At 34.8% G+C, this 12057-nt stretch overlaps 1 protein-coding gene across 1 annotated transcript in view; it reads left to right on the forward strand.

The window, feature by feature from the left end:
• ADCY2 (adenylate cyclase 2) overlaps window positions 1-12057 on the forward strand; it is a 586315-nt gene that overhangs the window by 488577 nt on the left and 85681 nt on the right. The window contains exon 16 of the mRNA XM_069076933.1: window positions 7018-7155. Coding sequence (XP_068933034.1) covers window positions 7018-7155 — 138 coding nt within the window. The remainder of the gene's footprint in view (window positions 1-7017; window positions 7156-12057) is intronic.

A 12057-nucleotide genomic window follows, 5' to 3' on the forward strand; every position in this document is an offset into this window, starting at 1 on the left:
TTGTGAACTTACCTATGGATTTTAATAATTTTCATTTTCTCACTTTGAACTCCAAAATACTCATTTGAAAAATATATCATTATACTAATCAATACCAATTTTAAGTGATTTAGAGTTTTCAACACATTTTCACAAATCCATGTTATTTTAAACTCACAACCACCCTGTGAAGAAGAGAAAAGATATTATTATCCCCATTTTATAGATGAAACTTTAGAGGTTCATAGAAGCAAAGAGCCTTGTGTGCGATAACATTGTTATGATGATGAACTTTGCCATCAGATTTGAAAACACAAGTTGAGGATAGTCACAATAATTACTGGAAAGAACCAGAGACTTTCTGTGTCTGTATGCCAGACTTAGGACAAAATGAAGATACCATATAAATGCAAGGTTATCCCTTGCAAGTATTGCTATATTAAACTTTGTATATCAGTGAAAACACTATAATATCCCTTTAACATTTCCTGGAACAAATACAAAAACAAAATAGTGAATAAAGTTTATCTTGGGGGAAGAGTACTTGGGGCTTGAATGTACCAGGCAACTAAAAACCTATAATGCTGACAAATACAAACATACCCACTCTAACTTTATGTTTCCAAGACCCTAAGCAAAGCACCATTCCAATTCTGAAGGTGCTTAAAGACCTAGAGTTCTAGCTCTTCCATTTACTGGGTGTATGACCTTGGATGAGGCATATTATCTTTCTGTGCTTCATTTTGGTAAATGATTGATACAATAAATTAAAATTAAAAATGAAATAAATTGATAAATTACCATAAGTAAAATTAGGTTAATAATACTTGCTTCTCTCCCCCCAAAAAATCAATAAAAATAATGCTTGCATTTTCTCCTGCCCAAGGTCTTAGCCTCCCCAAGAGTCCTTCTCTGTGGTGTGACTCTGGGTTCCCAGAGGCTGTGGTTGTAGATTTTGAATTTCAAATGTTACTCCTATTCAGAAAATTTTGGGTGCACAGTCCTAGAAGCAGAGTGTATTGGTAATCCAGGGACCAGTCTAAGTGCAAAGAAATATATCACCAGTAGGTGGGCCACTAGATTCTGAATTCTTTTGCCAAAGAAGTGAGTCCCATGCCAAAGCAAGACAAGAAACAGAAAAATACAAAATAGTTCTCAGACTTGTGTAGTTCTCTGTCATACCTATAGTGATGGAAGCAGGATGCTCATCCTTAGAACCACACAGTTTTTAGAGCCATTAATTTAATTCAGGGCTATTGTGAGACAAGTGCTCCATAAAATAACTGTAAATTACTATCTTTAGTCTTTTAGCCCCCCTTACACCCTTACTGTTACTTTGTCATAAGGAGGGGCTTATGTAGCTCAATGAAACTATTAGCTATGCTGTGCAATGTTGCCCAAGATGGACAGGACATACTGGAGAGCTCTGATAAAAGGTGGTCCATTGGAAAAGGAAATCACCTATAATCACAATGATGTGGTTACTGATCTAGAGTCAGAAATCCTAGAGAGTGAAATCAAGTGGACCCTAGGAAGCATTGCTAACTATAAGTCTAGTGGAGGTGATGGAATTCCATCTGGACTATTTAAACCATAAAAAACAATGCTGTTAAAGTACTGTACCCAATATGCCAGCAAATTTGGAAAACACAACAGGGGCCATTGGATTGAAAGAGATCAGTTTACATCCTAATACTAAACGGCAATGAAAAGAAATGTTCAAATTACTGAATTATTACATTCATTTCACACACCAGCAAGGTTTTCCTTAAGAATTCTCTAGTTAGACTTCAGTAATAAAGCTGAATGCCAGAGAATTGACACTTTTCAATTGTAGTGCTGGAGAAGACTTTTGAGAGTCCCTTAGACAACAAGAAGTTTAAATCAGTCAATACTTAAAGAAATTAATTCAAACTATTCATTGGAAGGTCAAATACTGAAGCTGAATCTTAAATACTTTGGCCACATAATGAGAAAAATGGGACTCACTAAAAAAAAAACCTTAATGTTTGAAAATATTAAAGACAAAAGGAAAAGGGAATGGTAGAAGATGAGAGGGATATTTAGGGTTATGAAAACAAAGAACATGAACTTGGACAGACTCTCTGAGAAGACAGAAGGGCTTGGTGTGCTATGGTCCATGGACTCATGAAGAATCAGACACAACTGAACAACAACCAGAAGAAGTGAAATGAAACATTTAAATAAAACTATAATGTAAAGTAAGTACAAGATCATGAGACAGGTACAAAGTATAAAATTGGTCTCAGGAAGAAAAACTCATTTCTAACTGATCCTCAGATAACAAATAGTCCCTCGCCAGGCTTTTACTTGAGGACTCTGATCCAATTCGGTAATATGGGAAAGAATTTCCCTTTGCTTGGTCTAATGCAGGCTTATATCTCTCAAGAGTAACTTATCAAAATAGAATTTTAGTGGAGGCTCAACAGACAAATTGTTGAATTAAGCTGCATGTGATCCTGAACAACCATTTGAGGGAAAATTAGACACATTATCCTAACACTGTAGCTACTAAAACAGAGACAAGTAACCAAATCTCTTCTCCAAGGTCAGTCAAGAACCAGTCACCCAAGCCAAACTGAAGATTTGTTTTAGAATCTCAGATTCCAGCCTTATTTCCATTTGATCAGCAGCCAAACATTCTCACTGACACTGGCTGGCTCTTGAAGAAAGGAAAGAGCTGAGTAAACAGGAAGCTTACTGTAACCCTGTACCATGGTACATGTCTTTCCGTGGTATGTACCATTGCAGGTGAAGGCACTATTTAACGAAATTGTTTCTAACAAATGTCTGTAGAGGAGTTTCCAGACAGATCCAGCTTCATGACAAGTTCCATTCTATAGTTATTTAATGTTTAAAGTCAGGTTTCATTATTCTTTTTATAAATAAAATGTCTCTGGTATTAAGTCATTGTGATAACATGTTATCTTTTCCTCAAGTGCTTTGAAACCAATTCTTATTGGGATAAAACTCCCTCTAATGTTATATCAAGTATATAATAGTAATACATTTTGAATTTATGCCAAAGTATGATAGACTACAAATTCTTTATGTGTAATTAATACATGTGAAATCAATTTAACCAAATATATTAATAATTACAGTTTATTAAGAATTCATTTCTATATCCTCAACCCTAAAGGAAAAAAAGGGGGTAGGATGGGAATTGCATTAATTTGTTACAAAAGAAAAAAAATTAAAGTAGTATTTTTTAATAAAATGGAAAACAAAGTTTGTTCCCAGTAATCACTAATGGTTTTATTCTGTTCAAAATTCTTTCTTCTCTGTCTCCTTTCTCTTTTTATACCTTTCTTTGTTCCATTCCTTTCCCTCGCCATCTTTAATACTATAGCCAACCATATATTTCTCCTGTCTACCTTACTACTGTTTTCTTTCCAACAGTATTATAGGATCTTCTGAACCTTTAAAACAGAATTTGGCTCTATTTATCTATATCTATTATTTACAGAATTAAAAAAAAATTGTTCTGTGTTAGTAAGAGGAAGAAAAAAAAAACATGGCTTTCTGGCCTGGACCTCTCATAAATAATACTGGCATTAAATATTTGGTGTTATAGTTATTAAATAAACACTTTGTCCCCTGTCCTAAATGTTTCTTTGGGAAAATTCAAAGTGCTTTATAATATTTAAATTGTTAAACTTTGCAAGTGGGTGTAAGTGTCTGACTTCTAATATTGCTTATTATATTAAAAATAGGTACCTAATCAATAAGCTGATTCTAATCAGAATCATATTAAATCAGATATTTTCTCAAACTTTCCAACCAAATATTCCATGGTTGTTAGTAGACTATCAAAATAGCTACCTATGGGGACAAGAGCTAAAATAATTATGCCATTCTGTTTTAATCTCTAATGTTATATTTTTTGGCATAAATTTTTGTGATATTTCAGCTAAAGCAGTAGCTTACGACTATAGGTACCACTACAACCTTTTTGGTATTCTTATTATTTTTAGAAGGCCTCTAATATGTTGTATGGGTAACATGGCATAGAAAAGGAGGAATGGGAACATCAAAACATACATCATTGGAAGAAGGTCCAACATCAATTAGATCATAAATCCATTGAAATACTAGTGACATCATCATCATCATCATCATAAACAACATGAAATGAATCCCTACTGCTCAAAAGGCATTCTGAGAGACTTTACATCCAAGAGAATCCCCTTGATACATTAAATAACATCCCACTGGTTGAAAGAGTTCATACAGAGTCTGATCCTTTAACTGTTCCTATATAGTATATGATCTGGGAAATCTAGCCAGATATAAGCATTGTGTTAAATTCTACAGACACTATAAAATTAAGTGCAATTCTTGCCCTATGGGATAATAATGTATGTATCCTAACACATCATTTGCTTATATGCACAGAACCTAAAAGAAATAAGGGTGAGACTCATGAAAATCAGAAATAGACTAAAACAGAAATATGTAGCTTTTCTTTCACATTTATACCCTTTTAGTATAGTATAGTATAACTCAAAGGATTCTGAGTTAGTGAGGAAATATTTGGGATGCTTGTCATAGATAGATATTCTTCTCCTATCTATATCAGATATCTCAAAAGTCTTAGTGCACTTTTAAGTTTTAATATCTTAAGTATCTTTATAAGTTTAATAGGCTTGAGTAGCTTAAACCACACTTTAAGACTTTTGGTTTACCCGAGATAAGTAACAGCCGAAAGAATTGAAAAGGTAAGATGGGGAAAGCAATGCAATTAGTAGATATGGGTCAGGTAGATTTTTTGCAGATAAACTACTACTTTGAGGATTATTAGTAGGGCTAAACTATAATAGGATACATGATCAAAATATCATTAAATAAATGGAGGATTATGTAAAAGATACCTAAAATTAAATGTTGTCACAGTCTTTTCTCCATTTATAAAGTAATTGTCTTTATTCACAATAAACAATAACAAAAGATGTACTCCCAACATGCAGCTAGAAAGTACAAAGAAGAGGGAATGGCATTTCCTACATAGTAAAAATAATGTGGATGATTGTGATCAAAGTGATTTTCTATTATTTTTACTGGTACCACAGTGGGATAGCCTTTGGCTTGAAGCAAATTAGAATCACTAGAGAAAATGTGAACTATAGTGCATCATACATATTTATTCTTTATCCCCTCTTCTTATTTCAGTGAAAAAGAAAGGTCCCTTTTTATTCTACTTTTGGTCTCATTAACATAGATTAAAACTGAGATAGTAGGTAAACCTCCCAAAACAAAGTTTCAAATAGCATTATCAGTCTTAAACAACATCTTGGGGAGTTAAAACTGTCTTTTATTTCTGAAGCATTGATTTATCTCTGTGTCAAAACATCTTCTACTTGTAGTATGAAGGTGGTGGTAGGGAAGCAACCTATTGGGTTAGATGTTGATTTTTTTTTTAAACTCTCGAGACCCATAGTAACTGGCTTAGTAGGTAAAGGCATTAAGATGAGGATGGACTTCTTTTTTCTCATCATCATCATTATTCCAAGACAAATCATTCTCATTTTGTTCAGTGGAATTCAGCTGGAAATGGCATGTGGACAAGTTGTTTTCTGAGTCTTGTTCCTTTATATTCAAGAAAAGAAACAATCATTTATTAAATGCCTACTGTATGCCAGGTACTGTGCAAAATACTCTACTAATATAATCTCATTTGATCCTCGTAACAACTTCTGGGAGGTAGCTGCTATTATTGTTTCCATCTTATAACTGAGAAAAATTGAGGCAAAGAGAGGCTAAGTGCCTTGTCCAGGGTCACACAAGTGACCAATGCCAAGGCTACAAAGTGTCTTAGACTAGATATGAGCTCAGATCTTCCTGACTCCAGACCCAAAGCTCTATCCACTGTGCCACTTAGCTGTCTCTGTAAACAGATATTTTTTTTAAAAAACCTGCTTTTCATAGTTAAATAAAAGTATTAGGATGTCAGTTCATCTTTTTGTAACCTCATTGAAAGCATCTTCAATACAACTCCAGTAGCAGACATGACAGCAGGAATTATATTCACCTCATCTTGTTCTCACATGATTTTGATTTCTTCTACCAAGTCTCTGTGTTTTGAGATCTTTTGATCTTCTTTTAATCTTGTCATCTCTTTGGATGGGATTCAGAGAGCAGTGGTCCAAGGACAAGTCACTTTCCTGATATTATTCTTAGACGTTTGCTCAGATGGATAAAGTGAGTGCATTCCTTTTTGGGAACCAAATAAAAGTATTAGAATGTAAGCTAATCCCTCTGTAATGTCATTGAAAGAACTTTTGGGACATTTCCAGTAGCATACAGAATCACAGAGATGACATCCTTCTCATCCTATTGCCATATAGTTTTTAATTTCTCTACTGGACCTCTGAGCTTTAAAAATTGATCATTCATTCTATGTAGTTTGGAGACTCTAAATATTTAGTATGGTCACAATAATAATAATTACCATTATTATTGTCATTATTGTTTTATTAATATTGATATTATTATTTTATTGGATAGGTTGCATCAACTCCACAAATAAGATGAATCTATAAGAAATGTTTGAAAATGATTATGATCCACACCATAAAATAACCAGAAGAGAAATTTGAGTAATCAAGTGTTTTTCCACAGATTTTAATAGATATATTAAAAAACTTAAAAGACATTATTTTGTATGTATTATTGAAGATAATATGAAAGCATCAAAAGCTTTCATAAATTTATTCTGAGACTAAAATTATAATCCCAAAACTATTTTAAAGAATTAAATGACTTTATCAAGTTAGTGTCTCTGAAAATGCAGCTAACTGGTCACACACACACACACACACACACACATATATCTATATATACACATATACATATATACATGCACATATACATAAAAGTATGTGTGTTTATATGCATATACCTACACATAAAAAATATATGCATAAATGTATGTGTGTCTTAATGATTAGTTAAATACCATTTGCATTTATAAAAATTACTGTGATATTATTCTGCTTCCTGCTTTTTCTCTCTTAGCAATGCAGCAAAAAAGCCTCTGCTTCATTATTGTGGATTTTGAAGTCATCTGGAATAATTGCAAATCGTCCCTGGCCACGGATCACTCTCACAATTACCACCACTACTATTATATTAACCATGGCCATCTTCAACATGGTAAGTACCTGAACATGTATACTTTGGAGCCCACATCACCCTAATCATTTTCTATCATATTTCTTAATGACTTTTCACAATTAAGGCCTGTAGTTGTTTCAGTGGGGGACATTATGCCATTTTTCTTTTATGAAATTTTACTTCAATTTTCTTTTTTTTTTAAAGCAATTGGGGTTAAGTAACTTGCTCAAGGCTACACGGCCAATTATTTCTGGGTGTGGTGCTAAGTATCTGAGCCTGGATTTGATCCCCATGTCATCCTGACACTGGGGCCGGTGTTCTTACTCGCTGAGCCACCTGGCCACCCCTTCAATTGTCAATAAGGCCATTGGAAGACAGGTGAGATTATCTTCAAATAGCTATGAGGTGAGGAAACTTCATGTTCCACTTCTGCTATTGCTACAGACCAAAGGACAAGGAAGGACATCAAAAAGGACACATATGTTCACCCAGAAGGACAACAGAGAAATACAAGGGCATGGTTCCAAAGAAGAGCAAAGTTGGGGCCTTCAGTAGTCCATGCCAGTTTCTATTGCCAAATTCAGCTCACTTGCTACAGAAAGGGCAAAATGAGGTATAGAATGTGTGTTATCAAAATTTTCCATTTCTTCCATTTGTGATTGGCAGAAAGTAGATGCTTGATGTTGAGCTGAATTGATCTGCCACAAGCACCAGAAGAGGAATATAAATAAAATTGCCAAATTAGTATCAAAAGCCCATGGTAAAGATGTCAGAGTCAGAGAGGAATATGTGGAATGGCAGCAGCTGAGAAAATATGTACTTGGTCGAGGATTCCTGAGAATTTGGTGCTCCTTAAGACCTTCTTGCCCAAGCATGGCTAAAGCTGTTAACTGCTATCAAGAGCTTCCCTTCTGAGAAATGCAGGCAAAGTTTTTGCTGGCCTTGGTCCTTGGGCCTCACTAGATTTAATCCTAGTGAAAATGTTGTCATCATGAAATCAAAAACCAGTGAGTTGAATTTGGCATTTAAAAGCCCTTTACAAACTGTCTAGAACTTGTATCTGTGTACACACAAACATATATATGTTTGTGTGTGTGTGTGTGTATATAGAATACGTATATAATATACACAGACAAAAATGTATGTATTTATTACATGCAGTAATATAGATAGATAGATAGATGGTATATATGTATAGACATACACATATACACAGTAATACATATATTATGTCTATAAATATACACATATAATTACTATAATATAGCATAACATTATATAATAAAATATAAGATATATCCCATATTTATTTAACTATAGTTGTGTAATATCTTCCTAATAGAATGGAAGAATTGAAGCTCTTTGAGGATAGAAACTTTCTTATTTTTTGTGTTTGTATACCTAGTACCAGCACAATTGGCAGTTAGGTAACACAGTGGATAGGGCCCTGGGCCTAGAATCCAGAAGAACTGAGTTCAAATCCAGCCTCAGATCCATATTAGCTGTGAGACCCTACAGAAATCACTTAACCCTGTTTGTCTCAGTTTCCTCATCTATAAAATGAACTGGAGAAGGAAATGGCAAGCTACTCCAGTATCTTTGCCAAGAAAACCCCAAATGGGGTCATAAAGAACCAGACATGACTGAAAAGATTGAACAACAAAACAGCAGTGATGGTGACTCAATCTGAAGAATTATTGTTAATTCAGTATAAATTTCCATCCATTTAACAAAACTGTAAAGATCTCTTGTCTTATTCAAAGTCAATACATTTAATGGAGACTAAAATTTGCTGTGATAACCATGTATTTTAGTAATAGCTTAGCCTAGACTTTCATTGGCCCTTGATTTATTACATTTTTAAAGCTTCAGAGGGATTATATAGAACTCTCACTCAGGGCCAACAAAATTTCTTTGCCAAAGAATTCAGAAACTAAATTGTGAAATCTGGAGGTATTTTCAAAAACTAAAAATGCCCTTGTTTTTTCTTATTGAGCTATGTGATTTTCCTTTCCATGAAATTTTGTCTTTAGTTCCGAAAATTTTTTGTTTGTTTCATTTTGTTTTATAATAGATGATTTCCACCCCTTTTTTCAATGAGGACTTTTAAAATCTTTGAATCTTAGCTCAAAAAGAAGATTTTCCTGTGAATGTTTTAGCATCTTCAATAACTGTGTTTCCCAAGGTTCTCAGTCTTGTTGGCAAGCCAATTACTTTGAAGTTCAATTATTTTCATGTCATTATCATGAATTTGCCTAAAATAACATTAATAACCAAGATACCAATCATTATAGCAATGCTGAATGAGGGCCAATGCATCACGTGACCTAAAGATGGTTCAGAGAGTCCCTTAATAACATTTGTTTAAGATACAAAGCTGAATAGCATTTTAAATGTCATTAAACATAGAAATAAAATTTAGAATCAGCTTCAAACGCAGAAAAAGAGATAAAGATCAAGAAAACATAAGACAAAAGAAGCAGCCCAGGAAGTCATCAAATGAAGTACTGCATCCTCCAAACAGTCTGTGTTCCGAATGCATTAATGCACTTTTTTGACATTATCATCATAAATCTCATTAAAATTCATTTAGTGAGTTCCTATTCTGGGCAGGATACTGTGCCAAATGTTTAGGACACAATGAGATATAAGACAGAATCACAGAATTTCAGAGTTAGTAGGAGTCTCAGCAGCCATCTAATCCAACCTATACTACTCCCCCAAATCCTCACCACAATATACCCAACACATGTTCATACAACCTTTACTTGAAAAACTCCTATGAAAGTAATTTCACTACTTCTTGAAGCATTCCATTCCATTTCGTGATAGTTTTAATTGTTGGAAAATAAAATTTTATATCAAGTCTAAATTTTCTTCTTAGAAAATTCCATCAATTGTTCCTAATTCTATCCTAATTCTGAGATGAATCAGAAATTTAATTACTATCATGTGCAACTGAACAGTCTATTAAGTACTTGAAAAAATATATACATATACACATGCCTATATACATACATACATACACATATGTAAAGCCAAACATGAGCAGCTCTCCTGAGGACTGCTGCTGTGAATAACTTTAAGAGTTTAATCGCATAGTATAATGAACTATTTTTTTTAAAGCAATTGAGGTTAAGTAACTTGCTCAAGGTTACACGGCCAGTTATTTCTGGGTGTGGTGCTAAGTACCTGAGCCCGGATTTGATTCCCAGGTCATCTGACACTGGAGCTGGTGCTCTTACTCACTGAGCCACCTGGCTGCCCCTAAGCAATTGGGGTTAAGTAACTTGTTCAAGGTTACACGGCCAGGTGTTTCTGGGTGGGTGCTAAGTGTCTGAGCCTGGATTCGAATCCCCAGGTCATCTGACACTGGAGCTGGTGCTCTTACTCGCTGTGCTACCTGGCTGCCCCATAAATTCACTATTTATTCAGCAATTAACTAAAGCTTAACATTCAAAAAACTAAACCATAACATTCACAACAACATAATATAGCAACTTACTACTAAGGTGATCACATAGTCTCAAACAAAACATATCATTCAGTAAGCCACAATCTCTTCAATCAATACACAGTATTCAAGTAAAGTACTTTTACATCTTCTCTCAAAGCTGACTTGCAGTTGTTGTTAAGGAGTAGCAGAAAGTATAAACACCATGTACCCCTAGTTCACAGTAAGTTGCAAATCTCATCAGTTAATACAGAGTATCTAAGAAAAGGCCTCTTTCATCTCAACTAAATCATGGACTGACTGTTGCCAGCTCTTGCCTGGATTCACACATAGGCAGCTCTTCACTCCTGTTCCTTATCTCAGCTCATAGGGACTGCTCCACTGTAAGTCCTTCACAGTTTCTGTTTCTAGGAAGACAAAGCTTAACATGGCTACAACAATATTTATACACATTAAGCTTAACAGAGCTACAACAATATTTATAAACATTATCAGCACTATCATTGCAATTCACTTTCTGAGAAATCAACATAAATCTACAGAGTGCTTCTGTCTGACAAAGTAACACTAACACAAATCAACAGAGTGCTTCTGTCTGAGAAATCAACACAAATCAACAGACAGGATGCTTCTATCTGACAAAGCAACATCAACACAGAACAACACATAAAACAACAGCATTCCAACCTCAAATTCTCTCTCTTAGCTCCACTTACTCCTAGCTCTGCTTGAGCTTTTCTTTGCTCTACTCCTTCCTGTTCTGCTCTTTCAGCAAGCTCCTCCCACCATGGACTCCATGTGATTACATTAGGCCTATTAAGGGCAGGAAGGTCTTCAAATTCCCTTAGGCCTATTAAGGGCAACACAATATATGTTGTATCCAACAAAGACTCTTTTTTTTTTCTTTTTTTTTGCTTTTTGGGGAGGGAAGGTAGGGCAATTCAGGTTAAGTGACTTACCCAAGGTCACACGGCTAGTAGGTATTAAGTATCTGAGGCCGGATTTGAACTCTGGTCCTCCTGACTCCAGGGCTGGTACTCTATTCACTGCACCACCTAGCTGCCCCAACAAAGATTCTTGATACAATAAAATGTGAGGCTCAAAAGCACTTGAATACCTAAAACAAGCAAAATACTGCTTTTCTTGCAATTACAAATTTATACACACACACACACACACACGTACTGTCTCCTAGAAAGCTTCTATTCTCTAAGCTAGATATCTCCAGTTTTTTCATGATCTTCATATTGCAAAGTCTTGGGGTCCTTCACACTTTTCATTGCCCTTCTCTGAATGTTGTGTAGCTTAGCAAAGCCCTTCCTAAAATGCCATATCCAGAGAATATTTTGTATGACATAGGGTTGTTTAGCCTGGAGAAGAGATTGCTTAGGAAAGGCATCATTGCTATAACTAAGTATTTGAAAAATTGTCCCATGGAAAAAAAGATTAGACTCATTCTGCTTGGTCCTACTGGACAGAACAAGGAA

This window comes from Petaurus breviceps, unplaced genomic scaffold, assembly GCF_028583685.1.
Source record: "Petaurus breviceps papuanus isolate PSGF00001 unplaced genomic scaffold, PetGlider_PUasm1.0 151, whole genome shotgun sequence".
Lineage (NCBI taxonomy): Eukaryota > Metazoa > Chordata > Mammalia > Diprotodontia > Petauridae > Petaurus > Petaurus breviceps.